At 40.1% G+C, this 19,025-nt stretch overlaps 1 protein-coding gene across 6 annotated transcripts in view; it reads right to left on the reverse strand.

The window, feature by feature from the left end:
- Positions 1-4,987: 4,987 nt before the first annotated feature.
- CHD7 (chromodomain helicase DNA binding protein 7) overlaps positions 4,988-19,025 on the reverse strand; it is a 131,290-nt gene continuing 117,252 nt past the window's right edge. For 4 of the 6 annotated variants that reach the window (XM_066180736.1, XM_066180702.1, XM_066180712.1 and 1 more), the window contains 15 exons: positions 17,751-17,840; positions 17,076-17,179; positions 15,567-15,696; positions 15,217-15,289; positions 14,927-14,981; positions 13,981-14,209; positions 13,604-13,812; positions 12,786-13,463; positions 12,228-12,388; positions 10,341-10,568; positions 9,670-10,113; positions 8,821-9,042; positions 8,277-8,417; positions 7,700-7,804; positions 4,988-6,905 (listed from right to left, as the gene is read on the reverse strand). In XM_066180736.1, coding sequence (XP_066036833.1) covers positions 5,952-6,905; positions 7,700-7,804; positions 8,277-8,417; positions 8,821-9,042; positions 9,670-10,113; positions 10,341-10,568; positions 12,228-12,388; positions 12,786-13,463; positions 13,604-13,812; positions 13,981-14,209; positions 14,927-14,981; positions 15,217-15,289; positions 15,567-15,696; positions 17,076-17,179; positions 17,751-17,840 — 3,823 coding nt within the window. In that variant the 3' untranslated portion in view covers positions 4,988-5,951. The remainder of the gene's footprint in view (positions 6,906-7,699; positions 7,805-8,276; positions 8,418-8,820; positions 9,043-9,669; positions 10,114-10,340; positions 10,569-12,227; positions 12,389-12,785; positions 13,464-13,603; positions 13,813-13,980; positions 14,210-14,926; positions 14,982-15,216; positions 15,290-15,566; positions 15,697-17,075; positions 17,180-17,750; positions 17,841-19,025) is intronic. The other 2 variants (XM_066180720.1, XM_066180727.1) reach the window with 2 other exon arrangements.

Genomic DNA, 19,025 nt, shown 5'->3' on the forward strand with positions numbered 1-19,025 from the left:
TAAAGCAACCGCCTCAGGGAAGCAGACAGAATTAGAAATTGAATCTGGAGTCCTGGTCTGCTGATTCGCCCACAGGTTCACCTTTCAAACTTGGGAGAGGGCAAGGTAAAACAGTCGGAGGGCACCTTTTACCTGCAGCCCGAGAGACGCTCCGTCAGACTCCAGCGATAGCTCCAGCCTAATCACACAGACACAAAAGAGCAAACGCTGCTTGCAAAACAAAGCGCATACCCCACTGGTCACTAGAGTGCTACAAGCTGGAATCAATGCGATGATTGTGACAGCTGAGAACAAATTCAGCTATGTTTGACAACTTCCAGAAAATATTGGCAGAGGACAGGGAGTCTGTACTGCCCAGCAGCACCTTTGTGAATTGATTAGCCATATAGCAGATGGCAAGCCTGCTGCAGACTGAGACAGCAGAAGATGGCCAGTCTGGTTGAGAAGAACTTGAAGACGACTGGGAAGAAAAAGCATGTCCTTACAGTGACAGCCCACAATGATATTTCAGAAATGTCACATGCATGGCAGATGAGGAACAGGACTGATTTTTAACATTTTCTTCAGCTATTTATTACCAGCACCTGTCTGGCTTATAAAGCAAAATTATATAGCTTCGTTTAAACCCTTAACTTTCACCTCTTTCCTTCACAAAAAATCCTTAATATTAATTTTTTTTTTCTTTTGAAATATTCTTCTAGAATCAACTGATATGTTTGAGAGAACTTCTATGCTTTCTCTGAAAGCAGGCATGCCTTGAAAGTTTCATTTTAGGAGAATATATTCTGGACAAAGAGCAAAGACTTTGCTCTCCTCCTCCTGCCACATATTTTTGGGAGGGGTTTGGCACGTGTTTGGGGAAAATTCATATTTTCTAATGGTTTTAGGAAATGCCTTAGGCTATTCAGAGTCTGCACAGCTGCTCATCAGTAGCCAGCCATGGCTGAAAGAGCAGAAACTATGGTTCAGAAAAATATGCCATCTTTGTCTGGTGCAGAACAATGCTGCTGCAGTGAAATACAATGGCCGTCTCTTATTTTCCACTAGCCCTTAGAAGGGGGCGAGGAGGGGGGGGAGGGAAGACGAGGGAAAAAAAAAAAGGGAAGGATCACGGAGTTTCCTTGCAGGGCCTCTGAGCAGAGGGAGGGAACATCAGCTCTGCACTCACAGATATGCAAATCGTTCTCCAGGCCCAACAATAGCAGAAACCCTGTGGGAGGAGGAGACTGATGGCACTGCTGCTCCCAACTCCGTTGCCTGCAAAGCCCACAGGTTCCTGGCACTTCCCGAGAACTGGAAGGCCAATGCATCATCCAAGAAGAGGAGAGCTGTAAAAGCTGTGGTATCAGAGTTGACTGCTCTTTGCCCATGGAGCTGTGCACCATCACTGGACATTTTAAGGCTTTCAATTTTCCTGCCATTCTGTTCATGGGTGCAGCAGCCCAGAAGATTGATGAATCCATGGTTAATGTCTAATATTGCCCCTTAGGTTAATAAGGACCACGTATAAAAAGCTGGAACTGAAAGAAGAAAACTTTTGGTGGCAAGACCCTAGATAATAGTATTTGCATCAACATACTCCAAGCAAACTTTCTAAATGGAGGGATGGGGGTTTTGTTTCTAATGCAACTACAATTACCAGGATTTAATGGAGTCTCTGACTTCCAGCTATCATTAATATCTAAATTTCTTCAGCAAAGACTGAGGGAGGACAAGTAACAGATTGGAAACTACCTGCACTAAGCTACTGCAACAGAAATAGCTCAAATGACTAAGTTTTGATGGTTTTACCACTGCTGACAGCAACCCATAGGAGCTGGGAAAACAAAAACATCCAGTGACATGGACTTATCCCCTTCTAGAAAACATGCCTTTTGCACTATGTTTCCTTATACTAGTAAGTGTTTGCTCTTTTGCACCAAATCGATTATCTTAAATTGCATGCAGACTGAGCTGGGACTTTGACCCTGCATTCCAAGGGAGGTTTTCATAAGTCCCATCAAAGCTTGATTATAGCAACTGTCAATCATATTATTGAATTTCCTTCACAGATTCTCCTCAGAACAGCTGACTCAAACTAGTGATTAGACTAGACACCTCAAACATCACCTGTCTATGTAAGAAGCCATCTCCAAATCTCTCCAAGGCATCACTTGAAGCCAAAGGAGTACAACAGGTTATTTGCACAGTACAGAAGCAAGAGCTGTAGCCAGCATTCTTTCCCACTGAGGAGTCAGGAACGTTCATGGGCTGGCATCTTTCAGGTGCCCAGAAAACAGTGTGGAGGCAATAGGTCTGAGAGCCCTCACATATCCTGACACTTCCTGATCCCCAGCGCTGATGTTAAGGATTCAGAGGTAGCTGAAATGCATAGTGCAGATGTAACAGGAGTCTAAAAAGTCCCAAGAAGTTTCGTTCACAAAAGTCAATGGGAAACTTAATACGAAAAATACATTTGAATACCTCTCACTCCCCTCAATCTTAAGCCCTTCTCAAATGAGGAGGTGCTCAGTGGCAAAGGTCCTCAATAGAAGTGTGCAATTCCAATAAGCAACACACCTTGATATTAGACATCAATACAAAACAAGAGACTGAAGCTGACTGAAAAAAAACCTGGAACTAGTTTAGGAATTTGTCCCCTATTTCATCAGCAACAATTTTCAAGACTCACACTTGAACTGGTTCTCCTTTAGAGTGCCCTTATTAAAAATTGCTTCTGTAGTAGCGTGAGCAGACTTGTAGTTCAGTTCTTTCCCTTGGCAGGACTGCGCACCATGCACACAGAACAGACTGTGTTAGTATGCAGGCCACTGCTGTACTTTGACACAGGTACTTTCGTTTTGAAAGCAACACAGAACATAATTTATATTCCTTGATAACCCCATTAACATTTCCATGGCCATTAGGAGGCCAGAAAAAAATGGTTGGTGGCAAACGAAAGGCTTCTCATCATGAGAGACAGAAAGGATGCTCCAAATGTGAATCAAGTGCAGAATAGTTTCTGATCTACGCATCTTACTCACGTAAGCTTTTATTCATTTAGACACACTTTTAAAACTCCGTAAGAATCTTTGCAATAATTAACATGTAAAAACTCTGTCAAATCAAAGAAAAACCTTCATATTTTCATGTAATACATTTCTCGGACATTAGATGGCAATCCCCCCACTTCATTTTTCATACCAGGGGCCCATATCCTTTCCAAAAATCAAATGTCACCGCCTTTCCAACAGGTGAGGGGCCTGTTTGTCTTCTAGGAAGCAAGGCTGTTTGGAAAGCACAGAGAATAGAGGCTCTCCCATTCCCATGGCATTTGTTCTGTTTCAACAGTTGTCCAGTTTTGCCTTTTTTTTTTTTCTGAGTAGGAAAGGCAGATGAGTAATGCCATCATGGAAGATGTTTGTATTAGGGGTAAGATTCATTCATTTGTCACTTGGACACCCTACATCATGAGTTGGATGTTTCCACGTCAAAAACCTATGGGCAAAAATAGAAGTTATCAAAACTTCCCCATTTTGATAGAGGAAAAAGGGACTTAGTATGGCATTTAACAATATAATTTCTAGTCTTGCCAATTAAAAAGGGTTCTCCCAAGGGATATCATTAGTCTGGGTAAATCTTTTCTGGAAGTTATAAAACTGAACTGAAAAAGCCCCTGCTATTTGGTACCATGCGTGGATTACACACAATGGGAAACACCTACAAACTCTTACAGTGGGAATTCTATAGGTAGAAAAAAAATAAGACAAGGCATTTATTAACAACTTAAAAAACAGCTCAGATGAATTCAACAGAGTATGCAACACACCTGCCCAAGTTAATGTGCCTTTACTTTCAGCCTCTCACTTTTTGCCGTGGTCTACATGTGATGTTTTAGAAAGATGCAGGAATAACACACCTCATCAACCATTCAGTGATGTCCAGGCAGGGGGAATCCTTCCTGACCTTCATTAACTCCCTATGATCTATTTAAGTGGCAGTACAAGACATCCTGACATCTATTCATTTCAACAGTGTGTGCCTGTGATTCATTCACACAAAAATCACTTCCTAAGCCTTCATTTCTCATCTACTTTCATCATTCATGAAATATTCTTTTCAAGCCAAGTTCACCCCTTTTCATATATCCCCCTGGGGACCAAATTTTGGCCTTGCAATACTTGCCCGTTTGAGCTCTTGTGCAAATTCACAGTGTACCAGAGAGTGAGGTTTGCAGCTCTCCAGCATTCCAAAAGCACAGGCAGCACTAGTCCTAAAGACAGGGGTCCACCCACAGCTGGCTACTGAAATAGCTAATTTTTCATGTACTCCAGTGAAAATCTAACCTCTTATCCTCGCTCTGGAGCTCGTTGTGTATGTGTGTGTCAAGGTGACAACACTGTGAAAACAGAAGTTCTCAAATGGTGCATTATCTCGAATATCAAAAGGTCACAAAAGGGTACAAATCAGTAGCTCTCCAGAAGAGACACTGGTTTTTATAAAAAGTGGGTCAGTTTTAGTTTCATGTAGGTTGTTTGACACAGTGGTTTCTGGCATCACAAGCTCTGGTCTACAGGATACCACAGAGCCTTTGTATCCCTTGCTGTCACTACAGCATTGTGTTTTTCTACCCATTAACCAAGGATAAATGACCTAGATATTGTGCCTATTAAAGCCTCATTTTTCTTTTGCCCTTTTGTTCTTTAGTGTACCACATTATCACATGCTGAACACATTTAAAGTATTCTCAGTCTCTCATGCCCCTTTGAAGGAGTAAAGTAGGGATTTTAGCGTGCATTTCTGTAGAGTTACTTAGAGTGGAAAATATGAAGGCAATTCAAGGTTTCTCTTCCTGCCTAGTCCCCTGAAGACGATCAGTTCAGCATTTACAGCCACTAATCTATAAAGAATATAGCAGGAAAATGCTATAAAAAAGCCACAAATACAAATACAGGATGTGAACACCAGTTTTGATGTCCCTAAACACTACATTCTATAATTACATCTCTGCATATCATGGGTCACTTTTATTAAAAGCATCATTACTACAGTTGGCAGCAATTTACATCTTATCTTACATGATAGCAGTTTCCAAAGAAAAAAAAAAATAAAAAGACATCACAACAAAGAAAAACAATACATTTACAAAGTCATGTCTGTAAACTTCAAGGCTAGTTTAGAGTTGAGGTAATGCTGTTTAGCTTTGTGGCTAAAGTAACAAAGTCCTTTAATTTAAAAAAGGTACCTGATTTTTTTCTTTTTGTTTATACCAGTGCATTACAAGATCACGAGACGATTAAACTGTAGCTTTATCCTGTAAGAACCTTCTCCGCGGGTTAATTTCCAAAAGGTACTCTTCACATTCAACAGCTGCCTTATTATTGCTGCGTCTCAAGACAGAGACATTCACACTATCATGAAGATTGTCAGAGAGAGAGTGTGTGTGTGGGTGTGTGCGCGCATGTGAGCGGGTGAACTCCCATACAGTCAAAATGAAGCGCGAGTACGATATGTATGGTAAATTTCATCTTGACCTTCACAGCAAAAAAAAAAAAAAAAAAAAAAAAAAAGGAAAAAAAAGGAAAAAAAAATTAAATATATAACTTCATCCTTCCTTTAAGCAGCACTTCCTTCTATTAGTGCCACTTGATTACAAATTGCTGCTTAATCCATAATACCAATGGTACCAAAAGAAAAAAAAAAGCAGAGCATTATGTCAATTTCCTTAAAAAGACATGATCACCTCTCAAATTTCATCTCTCCTAGGGATAATAAATAATGCACTGCACAATACTTAATGACCAAGATACCTTTTGACACATCTGTATAACATGACTTGAACTTTTTTTTTTTTGCTACACTATGTTACAGAACAGCTTATAAAAACTAAGTATGGACATTAACTGTGAGTGTAAACAGTAGGACTACCACTTGTCAAAAGTTTAAAACACTTTAACTGTAACTGGTACTGGTTATTCATCATTTTCATTGTTTTCTATTTCTTCCCCCCCATCAAGTGAGTCTAATTCTTCACCCTGTGCTATTTCATCTTCTAAAACGGAGGAATCTGCAGTTTTATCAAGGCTCTCCTCTGCATCACTGCCTTCGAGATTTTCTTCATCTTTAAAGGCAGCTCCTTCAGTTTTGTCAGTAGCCTTCTCTTCATTGGAGCCCACTGCGTTCTGAAGTCCTGCTAGTGCTGGGAAACCGGGCAGAGTCAATCCTCCCAGTCCTGGAGGTAGAAACATAGATGGATAGAAGAGGCCAGGAGCCATGGTAGACAGCAGGAAAGGATTGAAGGCCAGAGGGTTTGTGGGCAATCCAGTGTTGGTGGTGGTGGTAGTGGTGGCAGTGGCGGTAGTCGCCGCAGTAGCAGCACTGACAGATCCATTCGCAGAGTCAGTAGCAGAAACAGTGTCTGTGCTTTTCTCAGAGTCTTTGTTCTCCTCTTCATTCTCATTTTTCTTCTCTTCAGCTTTTGAAGCGCCATCCTCAGTCTCTCCTTGACCGGAAGCAGTAGTGGCATTTCCAGTAGTAGCCGTTATCGGGTTATTCAACAATCCGCTTAGTCCAAACATATTGGGCAGTCCTGCCATCCCTGGCAACATCAGAGGCAACATGGCAGCCGGATTTTTAGCATCCCCCCCAGCAGCAGCAGCTGTTGCTAGCCCTGGTGGAAAGCCCATGAGGCCTGCGAGCTGGAGAGACTGCAGGTTCTGTAGGTTCTGGAGGCTTGTGAGGTCCATTCCAGCAAACAGACTGTTCATTAGTAGTGGGTTGATTCCCGAAGTTGACGCTACAGCAGCAGCTGCTGCAGCTGCTTTGGCAATTTCACTTTTTGGCCTTCTTCCTCTTCTGCTTGCTCCTTCCTCCCTCACAACAGGTCCAGTGAGAAGACGGTCAAACATGGACTCTGGAACAAAACCCTAAAAATGGAAGGTGAAAAAAAAAGCTTTATCTTCGATTGGCTTTTTTAGCTTTCAGCAGTTAACTCCTGACGATAGAATAAACAGAAGCGATTTCAGCACACTCCAAAAGTGGTTTGTTTTTTCACCCTGGCAAATGGTGACTAGCTTAGAACTGTAGTGAATGCCACTAGAACAAGCAAAGAAAGCTGAAGAAATCAAGATCACAGATTTTTTTATATTTAAACACAACAGTAAAATAATACATGCAGAAAACTCTGTAACTTCATTAAAATCTCCTCCCTGATATGCTGCAGGTGTGAGTTTCTTCATACCTTCATAATTCATACTGAATTTCAGAATAGTAATATTCTATTAAATTGAGTATTTCCAGAATTTTACCCTTTATTTTCAAACAAGTGTTGTAAAATAAAAGGCAGAAAAGCTATTCCTTTGATGCTGCCTGTTACTGAGACAATGAAGTGTATTTCTGTTATGAATATGAAAAATATTTTCTTAGTAGTTCCTCATGTACAAATACCTGTGCTTTTTAAGGATTGTTACTTGTAAGAAGAAATAATGCAAAACAAATGCTGAAGGCTGCCTTAACTGTAGCTGATTTTTCGAGTGCATTTCAATCCGGTTCTGCAGCAGCCTCCTATCACCACTCCTCCCCGAGCTGGGTAACTCCTACACAGACACCACCATTTTCTCAAAACCAGCTATGAGATAAAGACTTAATAATCAATTTACACAGCCTTCAACTTTTCTGTGCTACAGCCTACAGTGACACATGGAAAGAGAGTTTCACTTACAGACTGTTTAACAATGTCAGTCCAATCTGGAGCAACAGCAAACTCAGGATTTTCTTCCAGCCATCTTGGCAAGTCCTTCATCGGAGGTGCCATAGCTCCACCCATCTAATGCGAAAGACAAGGTTATGACTTTAACAAAAACCCAACAACAAAACCAAACAACTACTTATATGGACATTTTCTATCTACACACTTTATCTCTGAAGGACGGCAACAAAGACATTCCGTTCACTGTGGAAAACTACACGGAAACCAGCTAGTGATCCCTCAATTGACAAAATCATGTTTTAAAAAAACAGTAAAGTGCTGCAGCTTAGACAGGTCTGGTAATAAATTTTGTACCTAAGGACAAAATGTGCTATATACGTTCAAAAAGTGAGTTATTCACTCAGGTGATTAATACGAATGTATCAGAAGAGCAAAGAAGGAATTAAAGGAACCAGGTGGCACAGTCCAGTAAGAAAAACTGCTGGTGCCAAATTATTAAACTTTTGAAGGGAAAGCTTGGAGTAGAAAACCTACTTTTCACATGCAAAGACATTATTAAAGACCTCAGCTGAAGTAACTTCATTTTTACCTTCTTTCCATTTCGTTTATTTACAACAGGTACCCTTTCCTCTCCTGTCAAGGTGTTTATATCCAGTTTATTAGGGTTTCGACATCTGTGTCGTTTTTGTTTCGGCTTCTGAAATGGGGAAAACAGCACATCTGCACTCTTCTGGAAAGAAGAGAAATTTATTGCTTTTTAGCTTTTCATTTCTTGACAAAAATCACCAATCACTGAACCCTTCTCAGAACAATTTTAAGACAGGATCCATTACTTTACTCTCAGATTACATGAGAAAACTTATTTTTATATCAGATGAAGAAATTCTGCAGAACTTGTCAAACACAGTACTAACATGCTGTTATATACAAATATTAAGAAAGGAAAAGCCAATCAAACACCCCAATGTCACTTGGGTGTGGATAAAATAGGAATAGTGGATAAAGAGAAAACTTCTCTTGAAAAGCAAGCTAGAAAATCGAATGACTATGCCCAATGTGAGGAAATTCACTCTGGCGTCCATTAACTTTTGTATTAATACAATAGAACAACACCTTTAGAATCACATACTTACTGGTACATAACTTGGCATATCTACAGTGTAAGTAGGATGCAACTTAAGCCATTCAACTAGATCCTTGTTTTTTGGGGCATCCTCTCCCACCAGCCTGGTCCCATCCTCTAGGTTGATTACAGGGATGCGAGTGTCTGGGTCTAATTGACCAGGAGATGGAATGTTCCTTGCTGGTAGGGCTTCCATATCCTCTTCAAAAGCTTTGGTCACTTCTGCATCCTCCTGAAAACAATCACATCTGTGTTAAGTCTTCCCTTCACAGGAATAGCTGGAGAAATAATTTCAGTGACTGACTGAAGTAAAATGTTCAAGATTTTGCATACAAAAGACTTAATGGAGTTTAAATACTCATACTACATAAAATAGTATCATTGCATCAGGGGATTTTTAAAATCTAGCATCCTTGATGATAGAACAACAACAACAACAACAAAAAGAACATAGTGCTAAAGGCAAAGCAGTTCTTTTGCCTTTCCAGTAAATGTCCTCCAAGTTTCTTCAAGACCCTCCCTTTCCAACACATCAAGAAAGACATACTTAAGCCTGAAAACATATATTGATAGAAATATATTTTGTAAAAAAAAAAAGTAAATAATTTTGAAAGTACAAAACTCAGTACCTAAAGTACCTAAAACTCAGGTTCAGCTATGATATGCTGGAGTAAAATCTTGATGTACACATTTCTTTTTGGTTCAAAAAGAATTAACAGCTCTAAACAGAGAAAAACCTGGTAGGGCAAAAACTGTATGTTTCTATTAGACAGAGTATAATAAGACTTAAAATACATTCAGGAAGTACCACAGGCAAAAGAACAAAAAGGAGACAAAAGGAAAAGGATTGTGGTCTTACTACAGTCAACGATGTCCGTTTGTTGCTCATAAATAACAGATCAAGCCCTTCTACATTTTTCCTTCTTCCTCTCCTCCTCTTCATGGGTGGTTCTCCATCTATTAAAGAGCCATTTAGTAGATGCCTTGTGGGTGTGCGTGAAAGACCTGCTTGCAGCAGCTCCATTTGAGTTTTAAAGGCATCAGACACGGGTGTGGAGACATTAGGCAAGATAAACTTAGAAGTAACAGATGAAAAATTTGAGGTAGAACTTGTTGCCTCTCGTGAGGCCTTTGATAAATCTACAACCTTTTCTTGTCCATTTTCTGAGACCACCTGAGACTCACGTAACTGGGCAACCATTTCCATAAGATTTCTCCTCTTGGCAGCTCTCTCAGCCTCAATTTCAATCTTTCTTCGTCTCCTCCTCCTCTGACGTGGGACTGATAAATTGAGTGCATCTTCCTAATAAAAAAATGAGCATTTCCAAACATTAGCAAAACTCTGTTTGCTATGCTGAGTTTAAAATAAAACTCCAAACATATAAGTCTGAAAACAAAGCCTTTATTTTATTCAAAGAAACACTTCTATGTTTTTCCTATTTTATTCACTCTGGTTTATTTTCTATTATGCAAGAGAAGCTCATGTAAGATAAAATGTTTTAAGTAAAAAAAAGAATGCTGTAGCCTTGCCTTTGATAACTGAGGAGAAGCAGTGAGATCTTCACTGCCACTGACGCTGGCTTGACCAACCATGGAGAGCTCTGCAAAGCTCCTTTTCTGTAGAGGGCTGTCCACAGCTGTTGGAGTGTACCCAGGTATGAGCCCCTGGAAATCAAACATCTGGCGCCTGTTTACTGGCCACTTCCCTTTCAGCACTGCTTCACAGATGTTGTCTAATCGGTTGATCATTACTCGGTCCTGCATAAAGGAAAAGTGTGTATTGAACCTTCAGTGTAAATGTCACCTTTTAAACTCAAGTAAGTCTTATGACACAGTCCAGTTTCCAGAGCTTAAGGAAGACATTCAGAAACAACTATTCTCGCATGTTAGGAATAAACTGATCACCTTGCAAGAAGCTAACAAAATTTTGTAAAATAAAACTTAAATAGGATTTAAAAGCTGCATTTATATTGTGAGGGGAAGGAGAAAAGACAAAGTTTTCTGTATGACAATGCATCAATTGAAAAATTTAATAGAAACTCACTGTTGTTTTACAAAACTTCAGTAGTTAGCAACATCAACAGTTAGGAAGAGAAAATAAACACATCTGCAATCAGTGTCTTAAAGCAGCAGTTCTCAAGATCCAAGAGGCTGGATCTGTAATTCTGTCCTAGGAAGTGGATCCTCATTAGCGTCACTATTAATAAAGTTCAACATTATGAAACGGGCACCAACCTAGGGACATCTAATGAATGTCAATTTTCATTCCACGCCCATTATCACTTCAAATTTCACTGAAGCGTGTACACTAAAAATCTCTAATTATGTTTATTAGTCTACTTATGCTGAACCTATACAGATGAAAGATTTTCTGTTCTACTTTCACACTATGACCGGAATAAGATTTTAGCCCATGTTTCCAAAACACTTGCTGAAAGCAGAGAAGATGAGCATTATTTGATTTTTTTTCTATTGCAGTATTCAAGCACATTCTAACACTAGCCTGCCCGAAGTAGTAGCAACTTTGGAACTCCAAGAAATACTGCTGGTTAGGGAATATGAGCATCAGTTAGTTTCCTGAACAGCAAAACAGTGCAAAAGCCACTAGCAAGTCTCAGCAGCTGCAACAGACTGCTTGCTTTCCCCAGAAATAAGCCTATTAAGAGCAAGGTCCTCTTGCCCTGCTACCCCCTTCCCCCTCCCTGCCCCAACCAGATGGCCCTGTTATGGTGATTAGTAAGCTTAAGACTATTACTACTTTATTTTTCTCTCTCCCCTTACTGCAAAGGAGAGTACTAAATTAAGTATGGATTTATTACAAGGTTACAGTTTTGTATTTTTAAAAACATTTTATATTAGATAATTTTCTGTGTTGTTACCAAAATAAGCTACAGCTTTATCCTATCTAAAACTGCTGCTTATGTTTGCAGGATACCTTAATACAATTACATCTGTCAACATTACATAATGGCTTAGATCATGTAGGTCATCAAAACTGTTCCCTACAATCTTCTCACCCCAAAATAAAAAGGTGATCTTTGAAAGTCTCTGCTCTCAATTTCTGCAGATGCTCTGCAGGAACAATTCCTAATTCAAAACTGTACAGTGATGCAAGAGGTGGGACTGTGCTGACAAAAAGTTATGGACCCTATGAAGAACTCATGTCTGCCAGCAGCCCATTGTTTTACTAAATGACCCTATTTTACAAAAAAAAAAAAAAAAAGAGCAATTTCTTTCATTTCCACTACTAGGTTGTATGAGCTTGAAGAAAAAGTGCCATTCCACAAATCATTCACAGAAAAAGGTCTCACCCGCTGGAAGTGCAGTATCACACAAAGCTAACTGTTACTTTGCAAGCACATTTCCCATATTTTACTTAAATTAAAAGAGACACATATCTTTCCACCCCTAACCAACCTTAGGCCAGAATGAGAAGGCAAATGTTCTCTCATGAAGCAGCTGAACCACAGAGGGATCCCCGTCTTCCATGTAGAATCCATCACGTGTTTCATCCCTTGCGGTACTCATAGAAGCATTGCTTTCTTCATCAAAATTCTTACCCTGAGAAACTGCTCCTGCTGAACAACAACCATGACCAGGCATTAACATCTTGCGTCTACCCAGCTAGACAGGCTAAGGCAACCAGGCTTGACACAACATTTCTAACTCAGGCTTTTGTTCAGCGATTACTACGGCAGAGCCCCAGCCTTCCACATTTGGCACAGAGACCATGCTTACTGGCTCAGCAAGCTACCCTGGAAATCATCCCTTATGGGAGAATACCCCACTGATGCTGGATGCTTCTTATGAAAGCTTATTTAGCCACCTGATACGTGGAAGGGCAGAGGAACTGCTACGTGTAGCTTATCCCATACTCCATAATGGCACCCTGTGTGCCACTTACCAGCTGGCACGAGCTACAACAGCTGTGGGGTTTGTGCTAAGCACACAGAACTGATCTGACCAATGTATTACCTTCAGGTTGGGAGGATTCTTCTGATTTATCATCATCTTCCAGTTTCTCCTCTTCATCTTCTTCTGAACCTTTCTCAGAAATAGATTTTGGATCTACATCTGTACTCATTTCTATGTCTTTCAATTCACATTTAACAGAGCCAGGCTCAGCCTCAGCATCACAGTCTGGTTTAGTGTCCTTATCTGTAGTATCTGTCTCCTCTTTGATTTCAGACTTTTCTTTGGCTGCTGGATTTTCAGACCCTTCAACTTTAGACTCTGTTTGTTCTGTAGTCTTTTCTTCTTGTACTGGTGTGGATGGGACAATTGGGGGTGTTTGACTGCAGCCAGCACCCAGAGGGTTTACAGAAGAGACAGTATTTGCATTACCTGTCCCTCTGTTTTGAGCAAAGTTTTTGTGAGCCTCAAGAAAAGAGAGTTCGGGATCATTCAGAATGTGATAATCTGTCCTACTGACTCCATGTTTAGCAGCACCAATCAGTAAGTCTTTATCGTGTTTACCACACTCCCACCACTCTGGCAGGTCCAGACTTGGCTGGCAAAGCTTTAGCCTCTCCCCCAGCTGTGGGTGATGGAGAACCTGTTCCCGGATCTTGCGCAGCAGCTCGATGCGATATAAAGTTCTCGAAGCGCGCTCCTCTGTGATGGGCTCAATCAGTGTGGAAAGATCCGGCGGTTCTGCAAGGACACCAAGTTGTACTGTTTAACATGGATTGAATGAACATCCATTTCAAAATCATTACAGCTGGGCATGAAGTTTCAACAGGCCTACAGTATCATGATATTCATGTTGATTTCCAGATTCAATTAAAACTTACCATCATCTGGTTTGACTGGCATTCGGCACACTCGTCTACACATATTCACAAAACCATTAAAATACTTTTCCAAGCTTTCATCGGACTTTTTGTCAAGCCTGGCAAATGCTCTGAATTGATTCCACTCAAACTGATGCTTTACAGGATCAAAAATAACTCCAAAAGTAGACACCACACGATAAAAATCAGCTTCTTCTCTTCTTGTCCATCTAGTCAAGGAAGAAGAGAGAGGAGTGAGGCCACCGGTTAGATAAGACTCCAAACATGTTAAGAAGCCCCAAAACCCCCTTAAGTTTATTCTTTCAAAACAAAGGAGCAGTATGGGTGACATACAAGTTCAAGTAAGATTTAAAGGAAGATATCACCAGGCAACTCACTTTTGTCGTTTCTCAGTTATTATAGCTTCCCTTTCTGCCTCCAGTGCCCTCACTTCTTCTCGAGGCCGACGTCTCCTGCGGTCAGTCTTCATTAGTGCCTCTTGCCTCATTTGTTGCCTTTTATAGCTGCGCTGATAGGCAGTAATGAGGCGACGCAGACGGGTAGTCAGGGTTGAAGTGTTGGGCCAGTAGAGTTGCCCTAACTCAGCGTTGCTTTCTCCGTGCTTGTCTAGAGAACAGAGAAGTATTTGCACTGAAAAACCAACACTAAACATTTCAAAGTTTCTATGGCTATAACTGGATTCCTGCTTTATCAGATAAGAATATGTGCCTCTAACACTGGTGCATAATGAATCAGAAACAAGGTAACTATTGGTAATAGATAAAAAATGGAATCAAACTATCCAACTTTAAGAACTCAGAAATGCTTGTGAAGCATTTAAAGATAACCATCAAGCACTATGATTCGATGTTCTGAATGCAAACATATTATGAAGACTGCAAGTATTTAGATTAATGCAATGTATCTTTAAATACATTACTAAGAAGATCATTCTGCCTCTGAGGAAACACCTATGCTTATCATTTCCCACTTTATTATTCTCACTTAAACTTGGCAATTTTCCTCCATACTGAGGAAACAACGTATTTGTAACTTCCAAGATTATCTCAGCAAAACCATCAATGGCTGCATTATGAAACATCCGGTCTTTATCATCACGGTTTCTACTATGTAATTAGAAATCCAGAGAGCCATAATGTGGATTATTCCAAGACAGTATGTAATTGTTTTGAAGAATGTGAAGCATGAAGAGATTTGGCAGCAAAAAGCTTTCTGTGGTGTTGTCCCAAAACATCTCCTATCCCCTCATGTGGTAATGTAAACAGTCCACCTTTCACTAAATGATCCCTTTTCGTCTTTTTAATTTTTTTGCTAGAGTCTTACTTGGGTGTAATTCTACGGACTCCTCTTTGTCTTCTGGAGGTGAGTTTGTGAATTCCTTGGGGAGAAGACAGAAGTTATTTTAGTTTTCAGTTTTGACCATATGTCATAATTTGAGAAGAAAAATATGTCATCTCTCAAACACAGCAGCAAACAATCTTTGTAAGGTGTGTTTATCTGGTAGCTCTCAAACTTGAAAAACACACAATAAAATAAATATGGAGAATCAATTATAATTATACATATTTGTACACAATATTTATACATATTTGTAGGTAATTGGGAGTTCTTACATCAATTTCATCCTTGAAAGGAGTTCTGGTTGGCTTATACTCTGGATCTTCATCCTCTCTGTCGAATTCACCCCTATAAAATATTTCCAAAAGACTTTCAAGAAAATACTGGTTTTGAGTGGGGGCTGATATTCTGGACAAAAGCAAAAAAGCTACAAAAGCCATCAGCATGATGTACCAAGTTACACATTTGTATTTTGTGCTCAACCGTGTAAACAAATCTACGTACTTTGTACATCATACGAACACTTCATACCCCCAGGCAACATGTAAGTATAATATGACATATGAACCCATGCCAACATATACAATGCTGATAAAGTTTATTAATTTTTTCATGTCCTCCTTACCCATCACCACCATCTGCTAACATGTCTGTCCCTCTCTGTTCAGCAGCTATGGCCTTTGCATCAGGCATGCCAACCCGTTCCAGAAAGCACAGTGCTGGATCAGCTCTCATAGAATTGTACTTCTCATAACCTGCATGCAGAGTGGGAGACAAATGCTTTTTTAAAAGCTATGACCAGCTGTGAATAGAACAGGTCTAGGCAGTAGAAGTACAATTTTCTGGATTCATCAATTTATTTTTAAATAAAACAAAGGAGCTGCCACCATGCTGGAAACATTTAATTCATACAAAAAAAATTGTTTATGTTGGTGAATTCCAACAGCATAGAAACATTTTCCCATCAGTAACATTAACACATATAAGATAGTGAAAAAAGCATCAAATTTCATATTGTTATAAAGTAAAGTAAAAAATCTTTCACAAGTGAAAAACCTTTAAGTTTCCTATATGACTTTCACAGTGGCTCTCAACGTTCAATGCTTGCCAGTGGAAACACGCAGATGCAAATGGAAATGCACAGACACACACACACACACACGTATTTTCAATAGCTCCAGCCCTGCTGGAACCCTCAATATAGGCTGCAAAAATGCTACATACATGGGTTATACGTGAGGCCAACGAACCTGTCTTATTAGGTTTAGGATGATGCATGTCAGTAAGATGACACTGTTCCCTCTATGGTTTTCAAACTGCTGTTTGCTTTTTTACTGCCCAAGTTGACTAGATGGAAAATGGCAGATCCCAACAGTGCACTGCAGGAAAATGATTTTTAGACTAGACTTGCCTCAGCTGAGCCCACAACACAGAGCTGCTGTACATAGGCAGAACAGCACAATTCAATTAGGATTTGTACTACAACACACTGCTCCTAACTGCTGTAGAGCCTCAAGCCAAACTGTAATCATGAAAGGTTTTATAAGCCATCATTCTCCCCTTTAGTCAGGCTGGGCTGCTGAGAATACCTCTGCGACCTCCAGAGAATTGGGATTATAATCAGGAATCGCTCACTGTATATATCATGCCAGCTCTGCATCCCCAGCCTTTCAAAGTTAACAAGGCTGCATCCCACTCAAGGGAGCCGGGAGTTCTCAACACTGACATTTGTGAAATATTGCTTGGAACAAAGCCCAGGAGGCACTTGTACAGATTAATAGCAGAGGTTAAGCCCACCGTCCACTTTGACACTGGTTGGCAGAGTTAGCAAGTGAAGCAGTGCTGGAAGCAAAGTTTATGGAGATCTATCTTACTATTTGGCTATTATTTAAACAAATATGGCTTTGTTTTATTTACAGCCAAGAAAGTAATGTTTTCTTCTCAAATGTTCTGCAAACATTTAAAAACAGCATCTGATATTTACAGCTCATATTAGGTTTTTAATGCGGGCAGGAAAAAAGGGAGATACAAGCCAACAGTTCTTTGGAACAATACTTGTTAATATTATGACTGAACAGTCCTACACACTGAAAGCTTTACAACTGAGTTTTGTTGAGAGTGAGAAACCACTTACCGTGTTTAAAGACTCCAATTAAAAGGGATTTATCTGCTTCTTTATCCCACCAGTCTGCAGGAACTTCAGCATGGAATGGCTCAGGTATCCATACATCTACTTCACTGTGAAGACAGCATTATATACATTCTCAAAGATTTTACTGGATGCAGATTAAAACAAAACAAAACAAAAAATCCTAAAAAACCCCAAGTGGTTTACGTTGTTCTGTAAATATAAATTTTGAGCTGGAAAACCACCCCAAAACCCAATCCAGAAATTGAAATACCCTAAAAAATAATTAGGACGGTTAAACAAACAAACAACAAAAACTAATTAATCGACAAAAAAACCCCACAACAAGACACCTCCCCCCCCAACATTAGGCTATTTTGGGAGTCAAATGGTTATCTAAATATGATTCATTTAAGGTCTTAGTATTTTTTTAAATTTTTTAGATTGAGATAGAATAATCCCTCAATATTAGCAGAACTGCAAATCCACTTCTGTCATTTCCCACATCGTTTCCTCCCCCAAGAAAATTACCCACTGTGCTTGATAAAATAATAAGGCTGCTTGAGAACAGACATATAAGAGATAAAGTGTGACCACCTTTAAACACTGCATTATTATAATACGTGTACTTTACAAAAGCCAGAGTCATAAAGCAAAAAGTAAACCTGCACTTGCACTAACCTTGAGTCAGCACCCTCTAAGATCTTGTCTGCTTGGTCCCCTATAACTTCTTGTCGTAGATAGTAGAGCATGCGGACACGCAGCAGGACCCTGGAGAGGAAGGCAGAGGGGGGAAAAAGTTCTTAACTTCAGGACTGTTTGCCAACAGTGGCTTTTGGCAGCTGCTGCTGTTCATCCATCATCCTGCCAAGGCTGATTAGCCATGCTGTATGGTAGGCTTGAAGCGTGACAGATGGTGGCACATAATCACCTCTGTGTGGTGCTTTCTGCTGGCTTCCAACAGGCCTGCCTGGCAACTGCTTACACTGCACAGAGAGGGACCCAGCTCAGCCCGGCCCCAGCGCATTTCATTTAGTTCTACCTAGTGCAGCTTGTGAAGTTTAGACACGTACTCTACCACTGCCTCTGAAGTATTGAAGCAAGTTTGTAAACAACTGAGCAGATGGCTTTCAGTAACTGTTCTGCTTCATTATCTCATAAAATTTCCTCAGCTGCTGCCTTAATACCATTTTTGGAAGCACATCAGAAGTTGTAGGAATAAACGAGATATAAAATCTGGTTTTACTACCTTACAATAAACCCTCAATATGGAATGTCAGGTTTTTCAGATTATACAACTTTTTGCTTCTGAGAATGGGGGGGAAAAATAATCCCCCATTTCCCTTGGGAGATATTAACTATTTTTACTCTTTATAGTTCAAACTGCTATTAAATTTTACCTACATACAACCTAACTGTCACAAGGAAGTGAAAAATCTTCGTTGCCATGTTTATTTTTCCTCATTTCTGCAATACTGCAGTCGTTTTTGGAAGCACTGTCAGGTGTTGTGGTCACACTCGAAGCTGGCAGGAGAGAGAAAGGCAGACTGGCTTTTCAAGGAGATTAGAAAAGAGGTCATTTCTGTAGAAAAAGTATCTACCTGAAAATAATCCTGCTCTCCTATGTTTACCCAATTCAGGGCACCCCCTGCTGCCTAGTTCATGAAGTAAAACCAGTATCAGCTAAAATGGAGATTACTCAGACTGCCCTCTCATTGTACCCAAATCCATCACAGCAACTGTTGAATTGCTGCTGCTCCTGGAACAGCAAGGGTGACCAGGGAAGCAGTAATCTGATCACCCACTTGCATGAAAAATTTAGACCACCACCAGTTTTGAGAGCTCCTTGTTAGAGATCAGATGCAACTGGAGCAATACCCGGTTTCACACGTGTTATTCAATCAAACCTTGCAAGAGCAGGGATTTGAATGAAGGTCATGTCTGCAATTCAAAACA

This window comes from Chamaea fasciata, unplaced genomic scaffold (assembly GCF_029207755.1).
Source record: "Chamaea fasciata isolate MVZ Bird 193981 ecotype frontalis unplaced genomic scaffold, bChaFas1.0.hap1 SCAF_1, whole genome shotgun sequence".
In the NCBI taxonomy this organism is placed as follows: domain Eukaryota; kingdom Metazoa; phylum Chordata; class Aves; order Passeriformes; family Sylviidae; genus Chamaea; species Chamaea fasciata.